The sequence below is a fragment of the Macrobrachium nipponense genome, chromosome 4 (assembly GCF_015104395.2).
Source record: "Macrobrachium nipponense isolate FS-2020 chromosome 4, ASM1510439v2, whole genome shotgun sequence".
In the NCBI taxonomy this organism is placed as follows: domain Eukaryota; kingdom Metazoa; phylum Arthropoda; class Malacostraca; order Decapoda; family Palaemonidae; genus Macrobrachium; species Macrobrachium nipponense.
This window is the reverse complement of record NC_061100.1, coordinates 22,307,993-22,322,229: the sequence shown is the minus strand read 5'-3', so window position 1 is coordinate 22,322,229 and position 14,237 is coordinate 22,307,993. Positions and strand designations below refer to the sequence as shown.

Genomic DNA, 14,237 nt, shown 5'->3' with positions numbered 1-14,237 from the left:
TGGGCGGTTTAAGAAAGACTGGTGTGTCACAAGCCTGGTCAGTGACCAACGTCCACCTCGTATACACACGAGTTGCCAGATGCCACAGATTCCTTGCTTTACAATCTTTGATAGTTTTTAACCTGTTTCCAGCTGGCACTAGAAGATTAGCCTATTGTTGAGAGCGAGGGTTTGTTCCATGTATGAACAATCCTTGTTTCCCCTCAATGGGAACCTCTCATGCTCTGGATATGTGTGGTAAAGAGGGGTGACAAGCATCTCCCAGCATCATTGTTAGACTTATTATGAGGGGGGTTAGGTTTCATGAGATAAGGTACGAGATCTCCTTTGTCCACTGGAGCTTCTATGAAAGCACTATCTGGAAGACCTTGTATCAAAGCTATGTTCCATGCATTGCAATGACCATAGACTTCCTGTAAGAACTTTTAGGCTTACCCTTCCTCCTCCTTCATCTGTGTGAGGAAGTAGTGTTTTGTGAAGAGGAAAACCGTGACAAAATACAATTGCCTTGTGGAGCAAATTCCCCCAGCTAAGAAGTTGAATGCCTCTTTTATCTTCCCAAACCTTATCCCATTGAGATGCTCAATTTACGTATAACACAAGAGAAGAGCAGATAAGACCTGGCCTTGACAGAACAAAGTCTATGTGGGTTTACAGACCGAGACATGAAGTGGCCACAAGGTTGCCCCAGACCCTCAATTTACGTATAACACAAGAGAAGAGCAGATAAGACCTGGCCTTGACAGAACAAAGTCTATGTGGGTTTACAGACCGAGACATGAAGTGGCCACAAGGTTGCCCCAGACCCCCAAATATATGTTGCCCTGGTTTCTTCTCATTAGATAAACATGGCAAGAGATAACACTACAAAATATAATCCAAAATAAATAAATCTTGCAGAAAAAATAAACATGAATGTAAACTCAGGTGAAAGCTGTAGCTCTTCAGACAGTGCTCTTGAAAGATTAAGTGACTGTATATGCGCAGCTAGTGTGGAACCCCCTGCTTTCTCAGTAGCTTCATCTTATGGATAACCTTGTAATAGAGTTCATTCATCCATTCAGATATGCATGAAAGATATATTGTTACGAGGCATCAGTTTGTGTACATAAGAAAAATATAAATTGGGTTAAAATATTTGGTATATTCATAATGTTTTGAAAATCTGCATGGCAGAGTGAGAAAGTAGACACTGTCTAGTTTTTCACTCTATGAAAGCAGAACAGATAGAAAGTAAGACACTGTTTTTATGCAGTGGGGGATTAAAGGACTGCAAAGGACCATTGACAACTTTCATTTGGTTTGCTTTGCTAGTGATTTTATTATTGTGAAGATTAAGTAGTTGAAGGAGATCAACAAATTCAATTTTCTGAAGGATATGTTCTTGAATAGAATGGAAATTGGATAAAGGAAAAAGTTAAACAGCTAAGTGATCAGTTACCCCAGTGATTGGAGAAAAAGTGAAAGGTAGAGAGTAATTCTGTTCGGACAAGGGATGTTGCATAGGGTCTTTAGTGCTTGCACGCTGCAATAGATAGCTCTTATTTGAGAACTTGACAAACATTGCTAACTCTTACTTTAATGACTCTACTTAAAATAAAACTTTCAACTTTTACTTGCTAACACAGTCTTTGAGTCTTTGCAGAGAAACATTGCCAATTTTACGTGAGCTTTCCCTAACTGCTAAAGAACAAGAAATTAATGCTAGGTTTGTAAAGCTTATGGTATCATGTAACTATTAAATTTACAATGATGTTTACCTTGCAGCTGGCTTTGGCCCAGACCTTCTGCCATGAAGCAGCAAACAGAATCAAGGTTCGTGTGAAGGAAATAGAAGATGGCCCCAACTTCAACAATGACAGTGTTTACATGAAAATTGCTGAAACAGTTATTGAAAATAAAGGCTATGCAGCAGAACATCCACTAACTCGTGTGTTTTGGTGAAACATTTGGTACACTGTGCCATGTATGTAAAGGTAATCTGTTCAATGCAATTAAATTAAGGTTGTTATCTAGTTTAGTATTTTAAGGTGCTTAAATGTTTGCAATCTGAGCATTAATATTCTGTACATAACTTCTGTGAAAAGAATATTCCACAGTATTATTCTCTTGCTCAGTAAGCTGCTTCTTTTAGTTCTTGTCTTGCTTTTGCAACCAATTATTTAATTATTTGGACCTATTGTCATATACAAGACATTTTCACCTTCAAATACTTGTACAAGATGCAAATTTTACCTCAAGCCCTCTTAATGTGATGTTCATAATGTACATATTTATATTACATTTTACAAATTCATATATATTTTTTTAATGTCTTACCTGGCAATATTGATGATTAAATCACTGCACAAACTGCATTAACCACTATATTTGTTGAGAGTAAAGGTAGCAGTTATTGATAGCGAGAATATCACTTTTGAAGTTTTCTTGAGATTGTAGCCTTATTATATGTGAGATTGTAGCCTTATTATATGTCCAAACTGGCATCAGACTTGCAAAGATCTTGGGGTTTGATTTTAGTTTATAAAGAACAAGTGTATAAATTATCTTGTGTGTGTATATATATATACAGGTGTTTAATATTCAGTTTTGTTTACTTAGTAACTACACGATTATTTTTTCTCATTCTTGAAAATGTGGCATTGTTTGTATCTGAATGTTTTTTACATTAGGTAGTATTCTTATATTATATTCAGTTTGTAACAAGTTAAGTAACAATCAGCGAATCATAAACCTTTGTTTCAGTTTCATTGATTGCATTATAGTATACAGGCACTCTCCGGTAACAATGGTTTTCAGTTCCTGGTCGAGCACTGATAGCCAAAAATCGTTAACATCACGGTTATTATGGTAATAAATGGCGCTTACAATGCCATAAGCACTGGTAAACTGCTTACTGTTGCCGAAAATCTGATTGACGACGTCGTTAGCCAAGCGTCGTAAAACCAAAATGCTGTTAACCGATGCCACCATTAAGCGGATGATAAAAAATGTGTAGAAAATAGGTTAATGAGTTACAGATAATGTAAGTTTGAAATAAAAATAAAAATGGATCGTTTCTTTATCAGTAAACATTCATAAAATGATTTTATCTAACTTTATTCCAAATGTGATTAAGAATCACATGAGAATAGTCAAAGTGTGTTTCATTAGATACAAATCTCTATATGCTTAATATGACAAATTTTAAAATCAATTTGCATTTTTCATAGCTAGCAAACCTTCAGTCTTAACAATAGGATAATCTTATCTTCCTAAGTAGGTTAACAGACCAATGAGTCAAAATACTTCAGCTCTATAGGGCTGGCCTAAAGTACTTGTCTTGAATGATTAAATTTATAGTTTTTTGTAATAACTTGCAGGTCTTTAAAAATTTAATAACTGAATAAATTGAAAGTAGGGAGGATTGTAAATTTGACTTTATTGGGCAATAATAATAAAAAGGGCTTCAATATGTCGTCTCAAATCACTGAAAGTAAATTTCTGAGGTGGCATTTTTCTGATGATATGGAGGCAGTATTGCACTTTGGCTGTAAGAAGGTTTTCTTTGATAGAATTCATTTGCTCAGGTGAATTTGCAGTAAATCCTCTTCCCGTATAAATTTCAAATTGTGAACCTTTGTGAAGTGTTCTAGTACAGTGTTGTTCAAATCATATAAGCAAACAATCTGGCCACTATGTTGAGAATTCTACCCCAAACATCAAACCAACCCTCAGACCTGGATTAGGTCCTAGGGACATTATCAGGTGGTTTTAAGGCTACCACTGGCTTAGAACTGAACCCCAATCCCATCAATAACATCCCTTGTTGATAATCGAGACGACAACAAAGGAAACTGAAAAGGCTGAACAGCAGGATAACGGACAAGAAAACAGACAAAGGCAGTACAGATGATAGTTTCCAAGGCACATCTGGGGAGATACCAATAGTTGTACTAAGATGTGGTGGTTAGGTGTCGGACACCAAGATGGGAGAGTGCTCTAGGTATTGAACAATTTTTATTTTTGGAGAAGAGGGTAAGAAAAATTCCTGGCTCTTAGTTTACTTAAAAAGCAGGGACCCAAGGGCAAGTGAGACTGCCCCACAAATTCCAGGCTATTTTTCATCAGTTCCATATCGAACCTGAGCCTCGCTCCAACAAGGTTACCTGATGAAGGTAGTACATACTCCCTAAAGGGGTTGGTGCAAATGAAGACCACAAATGTTAGCACATATAAGTGATGAGGTTGTCAATAAATAGACCCAATTTGAACAATATTACATTGTCCTAGCTTGTCCATTAAAACTAACATGGTCCTAGTCCTACTATATATATATTTGATAATGAATAACCATGAAGTTGCCCAAAATCAAATGAATCAGTAGTAGTGAAGTAACTCTGTACTTATTATGGATGTGACAAAAGCCATCTTAACAATGTGGACTGAAGAAAAAAGCTTTATGTTGATCAATTTACATCACCTAAGGCAAATGCAATAGGTTCTCAGAGTTTGATGGCATTGTTGGCATATCTGAGAAAACTTTTCTTTCAGATTTTTATCTCTGAAACATATGTACTATTAGATAAGTGTGCATCTTGAGGAGGCATGTCTCCCAAAAAGAGGCATCTGTCGGGACTGCATCAGTCAGCACCCTGATTGTCACATTCATATTTCATAGCCCATCTCCCAATTTGTCAGTCTATGGTCTTGATTACTGCTTCCTTAATTGTACTGTGCTGAATTTTGCTAGGAAATGGTACAGATACTTCTAACATCCTTAAAAACGTAGTAGTAACTGCGGTGCACTTACCAGAGTCTAGTTCAGTAGTCTTGACACTTCCCACACCAAAATAATAAGAGCTCTGAAGGGAGTTACATCATTTCAAAGTTCTGCTTAATGGATTCCTCCACACAACCTAAAATACAGGTAATATGAATATAGTTCTCTTTCAAAGACATGTATTACAAAATGGTCAAAAGTAAAAACAATGAAGTTGCAAATGGTTTGAAAATAAAAACAAAGGTACAAAAGGTTAAAAAATTAATTGATGCTACATAAGGTTTAAAAATAAAATAAATTGATGCTACATATGGTTTAAAGATGAAAAATGGAAGCTCTACAAAAGGTTGAAAAATAAACACAACTGCCTTAGAAATAAAAACAAAGCTACCAAAGCTGTTAAAATGAAAAGTTATAGCTACAAAAGATTTAACTCTGCCGCTTAGTGTACTTAACCCTTAAACGCCGAATGGACGTATTAAACGTCGAGTCAAAATGTCCCCCGTATGCCGAAATATTTGCATATAAATCACGATAAATAGAAAAAAAACCATGTTCGGTCAACTTTGACTCTACCGAAATGGTCAAAAAACGCAATTGTAAGCTAAAACTCTTATATTTTAGTAATATTCAGTCATTTACCTTCATTTTGCAACAAATTGGAAGTCTCTAGCACATTATTTCGATTTATGGTGAATTTATGAAAAAAAACTTTCCTTCCCTCCGCGCACGGATTCTCCGCCATAAATCTCCGAATTGCGTACATCGCATTCTCGGAAAATTTTCTCCGTTTCATATTAGGCATTTCATAGAGTTTTATATATGAAAATGTGCGCAATTTCATGTAGAATAAAAGGAAAAATATTTGAAGGTTGTAGCTTTTCTAATTTCCGAATTAATTGCATATAAAAAAAAAATTTTTAAAAAAATGTCTACATTTGGTCAACTTTAACTCGTCCGAAATGGTCGAAAACTGCAATTGTAAGCTAAAACTCTTACAGTATCGTAATATTCCATCATTTAACTTCATCGTGAAACAAATTCGAAGTCTCTATAACAATATTTAGATTTATAGTGAATTTAAAAAAAAAATATTTTTTATGTCCGCGCGCTACGAATTCATGCATCATTTTGTGATAATATTTTCTCTGTGTTGCTTTTATCGTTTTACAATGTGTTATATACCAAAAAGATCGCAATTTAGTTTACATTACACCGAAAAAAAAGTAACTTGTTACCTTTAACCTTTTTGCGCACAGCGCGATTTGAATACAATTATATATGAAATTTAGTTTTTGCACTATCATATATCGCATTATTTATATATGATAATGATAATTTTTATCATTTCTGATGGTTGCATACTAAACTTCAGGCAATGACAAAAAAATGAGCCAAAAATGAACTCTTAATCTTCAAAACTAAGCGCGCTGTGATTTTTTGAAAAAATTATTTTTTCCGCTTCCGCGCTCATTCCAAACCGGCCCCGGCATTCGGGAGAGGCGTTGATTTTTACCACTTCGGCGTTTAAGGGTTAATTCAGCAAATGTCAAAAAAAAAAAAAATTCACAAACCAGTAGATAAGATGATCATTATTTTCACCAAGTTTTCATGATATCTCGTTACATCTTTTTCTGCAAGAAATTTCTTCTCTAGTACTTCATTTATCTATTTTCTGAAAGAGAGAGGGAGACTGGATGCCATTTATATTAGGGAAAACGTGATACTACTATATCATTCATACTTTCATATATTCCTTGGTATAATTACAACTATGGCATTGAAAAAACTATGAAATTTATCTCGGTAATATAATTTATCGCAAATGGTTTTTTTTTGGCAAGAGGAAAGCGAAAAGTTTTCTCGTATCTCGTAATTCCTACCCATCATTCCTCCTTGTTTTACATTAAGCTGAACTTATGCCAGCACAGGCTCTTGCTCATAAAGCAGCCCTTAAAATACCACCCACAAAGTTATTTTTGGGACATTTCACACTATTGTATAGAGCAATCATTTCAATTAAAATTTAAGAAAAATAAAGCTGCTTACCTTGAGTAAAAGTATGAGTTTTCTGCATTATCGCATAGGTAACTGACACTTTTCTTGTGGAAAATATGACTATGTATACTTTGTAATTAATTTTATATTTTCCTTGCTATAATTAAATATTTTTGCATTTCAGTAAATAGGTAATTCTATCTCAGTACATTGTGGATATACAACAATAACTTTATTGCAAATGTGTTTTTGGTGAAAATGCAAAATTTTCACATATCCCATAATTTCTACTCATTATTTCACCAACAGAAGACATTTAGGCGGATTTATGTATCATTGTATACAATGGAGCCCCTGTATTTGCAGGGGATGCATACCAGACCTCCCAGCGAATCGCTAGAGTACGAGAATACAGGCAGTCCCCAGGTTACGACGGGCTTGGCTTACGACGTTCCAAGGTCAAGGCGCTTTTCAATTATATTCATCAGAAATTATTTCCAGGGTTACGACGCCTACAACGCTGATCTGGCAGATGAAATATGACACCAAAAATGCAAAATAATCAACATTTGAATGTTTCTTTGATGAAAAATGCAATAAGAATGCAGTTTACATAGTTTTCAATGCACCCAAAGCATTAAAAGTAAGGTTTTCTTAGGATTTTTTACGATGGTCTGGCTTACGACGATTTTCGGGTTACAATGCGTCTCAAGAACGGAACCCTCGTTGTAACCCGGGGGACAGCCTGTACTTTGAATCCGATAAATAACTTAAAACTGCTTATTTTGTTCGTTCAAACTCAAGGAAAACTCTAAAAATGGTTTTATAATAGATTTATCACAAAAAGTGCATTTAATCATGAAATTGATATGAAAACACAGTAATTTGGCTATTTCTCAGAAAAATACAGCGAATATGCAAATATCCCATGAATAATGGGTATTATTACGTATATAGGGCCTTGAGAGAAGCTAGATACGTAAACGGAAATAATTGAGGGATTTCAAGAGGGAATTGCTTGAACTTACCGTAAACTGATAGTTATTAATCTCTTTCTTTAGAGGGAAGGTCGCCAGAAAACTCAGCTCGTTACTTTAAAACTATTTATTTACAAAAAGGCCCGTGCTGGCCTGGAGAAAAGTTAAATGATATTGGCCCCCACGTTGGGGCTTATAGTCTCATCCAATTCAAGCTGATTTTCATTCACTTGGGTTAATGCACACTTGCGGCAGAGAGACGGCACGTGACTCATGGAATCTGGAAAAGAATCCCAGATTAAACGAGATAAAAGGAAAAATGACTTCTTGCTTTGATTAAGGCTGATTAATTCTCTAACATTGGGGAAGGTAAACTCGAATGGTTCACTGAGGTATGCACGAAAACTAGGTCTTTAACAAGTCACAAAGGGGAGCACGTGGCCCGATGAGGACAAAGGGCTTCTGATGTAGAAGGGGTAAAAATAAGAATTGAAAATGAATTTAGCAAGAGTCGTATGGTAGTAAAAGGTGCTGGGTTGAAGTTTACACTTTCAGACGTACCTTTATGCAATATTTAGTGTATCCTTGTAGAAGAATGCGGTCCGACCTCTGTTCAGGTCTGGGGTTCGTGACCACCAGTGCGTCGTGGGTAGGCCTAATTTTGGGAGGCTGGCAATTTGACCTCTGTCCGAGATCACGTCTCGCAGCCGACTGAGAGCGATACTGCTTGTTTTCGAATCACGGGGCTTCCAAAAACCGCCTCGAGCATTGCCTGAAAGGTGGTAAACACAACGCCAGCAAATTGGGAAGGAAAATAGGTCTTATTGTAGAAGTCCCTAAAATCCATCTCGAAGCCTAGCTACTCTTGTGACCTGCCTCTCTTACCCTAAGCTTCCGTCAGACCAGAAATATCATTCCTACGACATACCCACTCTCCCAACAACAGTAGCTTCAGGAGACGGCATGGCTGCTACTTTTATAATTAAATATAACTAAAACTCTGCTGGGAAGGCGAGGCGTTCTATAGACGTAGCAGCTCCCCCTGTTAAGAAGGCATTCACTCCCTTTCGGGCGTGAAGGTCTTGGCTTAAATAAGTTGATCGCCTCGACAACCCAGTTCTCCTACTCTAACTTGAAGTTTTTTGAGCAGCGATACGGCCGACTACAATGGCCTACCTAACTTATAGGCAAAGATGCTAAGTGTACTAACTTAATATAGTGATGTAGTCTAGCCTAATAAATAACTACAGGTTGTCTTGTGACGACAGTCTACTCTACCCCTAGATAAGGTTACTTGAAAATTCTACTTGCTACTAACCTAATGCCCTGGTACTAAATCATTAGCCTAACCTACTCAATACATTTAAATGAAGACGCAATCATTCCAGAGTGTGGTACGCACAGCAGCAGTTCAGCGACGGAATTGTTAAAATACATAATGAGAGGTAATGATGCGTTGGGGATGATGAGTGGTTAATTTACCAGGAGGGAAATGCAATGAGGTAATTATGACATTTACATGAGTGTTAGTATCACAATGGCTAGGGGTTAGAGGGTTAGTTCTACTGGCAGAGATCAGGCTGGCTACCTTCTCTGGGTAGGTGCCAGGATCACTCTGCAATTGAATGCGACCCTGTACCTCGGGCACAGGTGTCAAAGAGAGCATGTGGCTCTTTTGTGTTAGTTTGTTAATGATTGGTTACGTCCCTTCTTCTTCTTATTCCTCCAGGACCTGGCTATACCAGTCCTAGGAGTAGACGGAGGCACCGACTCTGGGGAAAGGCCAGAAACGCTGGCAGGAGCAGAGGCAGTGGTAGCCTGAGGGATTGCAGGAGAACACCCTACTTCGGTCTCTGCAGCAACCGTCGTAGAGGTGGAACCTACTGCAGGGGAGGCCCTCACTCCGGCTGCTGCGACAACCGTCGTTAGGGGAAAACTCCAGGCTGACTCCTGGTCGGGCAGTTCCTGGTTTTCCAGAGGAGGTACAAAGGTAAGGTCTGCCGGAGGTTCATCCTCGGGCGACAGAGGTAAGGATGAAGAAGAAGGAACTAGTGATTGGCCATGGGCTGTGGTAAGCTCCATGCCTGTTGGAGGATCTCCTGTAGGAGGATCCTTGATAAGGTTAGGCGCCGGCGCTAGCTCGGGGCCAGGCGCAGAGGTCAAGTTCGGTGGTGGCTCTACGTCCAGGCTGGACGGAGCTTGGCACTGCCCAGTGCTGCCAAGTGGCACTGGCAGAGAGTTGAGGTTGACTGGACCTGTGACGGGTACCGGAGGTGCAATACCTCTCAGCGTGCCCTTGGAAATGGGAGACAGAGGCTCCTGTCTCTTTTGGAAGGCTAAGCCTTGTGGAAAGTGGACATTGTCCGCTGCTGGTAGTCGGCTAGGGCACCTAGGCCAATTCGTGGAGTGCCCTATTACGTTGCAGGTTTTGCAACGGAACTGTGAATGGTCAATCTCCCTCCCTTGGTAACGGGGGAGACTGTTGGTGGACGTACTTCCTGGAGGAAGTAGAATTTCGGTGACTCCTTGCTTTGGAGTGAATTGACATGGGGTTAGGACCCCTAGGCTTTTTGCATTGTGAGGGAGACTTCATGTCTTGCCCTAGGAGGAGGTCGTAACCTCCTGGGATGTAGCTTGCAACTGCAAGAGTACATTCTTTGGAGAAGTGAGGTCTGGTGACCCTCAATTGGACGGTCGGAAGGATCAGTTTAATGTGATTGATACCTTCAATGGTGATCAATCGACGTCTATCAACGTTAGCCCCTCGGGGAATTCTGTCTTCCCGTATCAGGGAGACTTGAGCGCCAGAGTCGTCGTAGGCTCTGACGTGGCTTGGCTGATAATGACTTTGGAGGGGTGCGACGGTTATAGGGCCCTTAGCTGGGGGTCCTAGAGAAGAAGGATTAGTAATGGCCATTGCGACGGCAGGAATATTGTGGTTCGCGCACCCTCCGTAGTTGGCAGACATGTGACCCTTGCGGCCACAGTCTCGGCAGAACTTGTTCCAGAACCTCTTCCGTGGCACTGGATGATAAGGCCGAGATGGCCCCACAGGTTGCGAATCTGCGGAGTCACCAAGGCTGGCAGTGTGCTCTGGCACAGGTGAAGAGTCCTCTCTGGCAGTGATGTGACGTGGGGAGGTTAAGGGAACCTCCGTTGAATCACCCTCGGAAGCAATTTCGGGGTTAACTGGTGGGCTTACCTCTTCCAAAAGGGAGGAGGTAGGCGGTAAAAAGGTAAAAGGCTGGCAGGATGCGGCAGGAATTTCTATCTCCGGCACTGGATCAGGACCAGGCTCACAAATAGAAAGGATGTCAGGCTGACCAGAGACGGCGGGACTAAGAGAGACAGTGGGTGCAGGGCTGGAAGCTGGCAGAGTGGCTTGAGCTAGGATACTCTCCTTACGGGCCTTCTCCCGCTTGATGTCGAGTTCCTTCTCCTTGAGAGCGAGCTCATGCTTTCGCTCCTCTTCCCTTGCCTTCCTTTCTGCTTCTCTTTCTTTTCTCTCTGCTTCTCCGGCTTTTCTCTGGTTTTCCCTTTCTTCCTTTTCTTGCAGGCGCGCGGCAGCCTGCTGCGTCTTTATCCACTGGTCAAGGGCTGGTCCAGTGTAACCAGCCTCCCTGCCCAGAGTTATGAGGGCTCCGAGCTTCTCTAGCTCTCTGGCAAAGAAGTCACGGGAAGCAGGGGAAGACATTTCCCTTAGGCTGCAGTAGAGGCTCTGATGAAAATGAAAATAATGGCCAGGAAGGGTACGGAATGGAATAGGAGTGCCTACTGTGGAAAGTGGCACTCACTTGGAAAGGTGTTCTGCGACGTGGTAGAGAAAAAGTCTGAGAAGACTGGGTGCTCTGTGGCACTTGGGAAGTGTCCCGTAAGTTGGTGGCACTTCTGGATTGGCACCTTCTAAAGAGGTGAAAAAATCAAATGGAGTGTACATCGTACGTCACACTTAAGGGCGTTCCTAAGTTGGGAGACGCTGGAATGGGCTACCTGTAGGTCCAATACAGGAGCACGGCACTTATGAGGAGGCGTTCCTTGGTTCAGTGATCCAAAATGGTGGATACTCTATAATGAATGACGTTCCGTTGGACGGACAGCAGGTATAGGGCTACCTGTACGTCTGTACAGGTGCGCGGCACTTATGAGAGGCGTTCCTTGGGCAGCACTAGTAGTGCTGTGGATTGCGGCACTTTGGGGAGGCGTTCCCTTAGGATGGTCCGAAAGATCACTGATCCTCGTACACGGACATTAATGAATTGGGCGTTCCGTAAGGACGGACACGCAGGTTTGTCAGCACTTAGGGCTGGTATTGCGGCACTTCTGGGAGGCGTTCCCTTGTTGAGTGTTCCGAAGGATCACTGACCCTTGTACACGGACACACTAATTATTTGGGCGTTCCGTAAGGACGGACACGCAGGTTTAATGGCTACCTGTACGGCCTGTACAGGTGCAATGGCACTTATGGAGGCTGGAGCACTGGTATCGTGCTGGTGTGTCCTGGACACTACATGCAGTATACTTAAATATACTGAAGTGAAATGGCACTGCTCATGGCAGAGGGTAATAGTGGAGGAGAGAAAGTAAAAGGTGGGAGTACTTCAGCAGCCAGTCGATGGACAGTGTCAAGAATTAGTGGCACTGTGAAATGGTAAGACCTGACGTGCACTGGTGGTGGCCAGTCCTAACCTGGTAACGACTTCCCTGTCTGGAAGTAATGAATTTGCGTGGCACACTGTGCGAACTGTGCTTGCGGTATACGCAAGTCTTTTGTGATAAAAAATGAACAAGACCACTCGGGCAACGACAGGTAATGATAATTGAAAATGCTCAGTCCCTCGCTGAAGTACTCGGTAAATGAAATAAATAAAGGTTTGCAAACTGCAATGGACACATGCGCGTACGTATCACGCTGTGTAAATGAAAGACACAAGAGACTAACATAATGTTAATTCGGCATGCTATAATTAATGGTAAGATGTAGTACTCTTGGCTTCGTGAATACTGGGTTCTGGTTTTCTCTCTCTCTCTCTCTCTCTCGGAGAGGGTGAAAAATGATATATGAATGAACTCCCTTATATTTGAATTGAACTACTAATGTTAGTTTAATATGACGCAACTTGCGTTAAATGATTTACTTATGTTAACGTTTTTAATGAAAGAATTGCTTTTGATAACGTTTTATGAAAATGATAACGCGCGCGGTGAACGATGTTTACGTTAATGTTAGCGGCTTGCGCTTATGAAATGATTTGCGTTTCAATATGAAATTTACAAAGACGCGTTTTACGTTAACAATTCTTGCAACTGACTCTACTTTTAAGATTTACGTTAACTTTACGTAAGGACAAGTGAAAAATTACGGTAAGGATTTGAAAACGATGTTAGCAAAGAATTGTAAATGAGGTTACGTTAAGTGAAATGAAATTTTCGCTCAGCGCGCGAGTGAGCGATGCGAGGTGAGACACGTGAGGCGAGAAGAGCGGGTTAGCACCACGGTGTGCTAGCAGTGATGGCGAATCAGCTGATTCTCTGTAAATGCGAGGCGATTTACAACACGAACGTTTAGTTTCTTATTCAAGGCGAATTACGTTAATTTCTCTGGCAGGACGATAGATACTAGTACCGAGATCGATATTATTTACGTTAAAACTTCGAGACTTACGTTACTTTGCTTAAATTGTTTAGATAATGTTGAAAGAGGAAACAAACATGGCTGCCGCTGTGAATGAGACGAAGGTTGGTTGAGACCGCGCAGGCGCGAGAATGCTCTAAGCTGAATTTAAGCTGAGAGGTAGCGGTTACCAACACTTGGAATGAAAACTAAGTTAAGAATGGATTCCCTAACATATCACAGACAAAAGAATTGTACACTTCTTTTGCCGTAACTATTAGTAAAACACCCCTAACTAGCTAGGCTTTCTAATACAGCAATAAACCCTGGCAAAGCACTTCCTAGTTTGATCTGGTCCTTTCTGGCATCTATCTGCACACGTGTTAGTGCTCGTTCGACAACAATGCGATTTACAAAATAGAATTCGCTCGGCGCTCTGGCCGTTTCAATATAATAATATTTCTACCTTCACATTTGTTTAACACACTTCTACAATAAAAAATACTTAAACGTACCTTAATCTAACATAGGTTATAGAATAATCATATTAATGAATGGAATACCTTACCGTGAGTCAGTGTGTCTTCTTTCCCTGCAAGTGTGCTTGATTTACTCTTTGTAAAATAATTTACAGTTTACGTTTTACAACGGATAACGCGATTTACAAGCTTTTTTTTTTTTTTTTTAAGCAAGCTAGGTTCATATCCTCGGCGAAGGTCGACAATGTTACGTATATAGGGCCTTGAGAGAAGCTAGATACGTAAACGGAAATAATTGAGGGATTTCAAGAGGGAATTGCTTGAACTTACCGTAAACTGATAGTTATTAATCTCTTTCTTTAGAGGGAAGGTCGCCAGAAAACTCAGCTCGTTACTTTAAAACTATTTAT

The 14,237-nt window shown here is 40.3% G+C and overlaps 2 protein-coding genes across 2 annotated transcripts in view; one reads left to right on the top strand and one right to left on the bottom strand.

The window, feature by feature from the left end:
- The window catches only part of LOC135210772 (complex I assembly factor ACAD9, mitochondrial-like), a 44,594-nt gene extending 41,541 nt beyond the window's left edge, over positions 1 to 3,053 (top strand). The window contains exon 12 of the mRNA XM_064243623.1: positions 1,768 to 3,053. Within this exon, the coding sequence (XP_064099693.1) occupies positions 1,768 to 1,944 (177 nt within the window). The 3' untranslated portion in view covers positions 1,945 to 3,053. The remainder of the gene's footprint in view (positions 1 to 1,767) is intronic.
- LOC135210770 (phospholipase DDHD1-like) overlaps positions 1 to 14,237 on the bottom strand; it is a 108,720-nt gene that overhangs the window by 2,283 nt on the left and 92,200 nt on the right. The window contains exons 12-13 of the transcript XR_010313574.1: positions 6,337 to 6,437; positions 4,793 to 4,898 (exon numbers count right to left, since the gene is read on the bottom strand). The gene's annotated coding sequence lies outside the window, so the exon portion shown is untranslated. The remainder of the gene's footprint in view (positions 1 to 4,792; positions 4,899 to 6,336; positions 6,438 to 14,237) is intronic.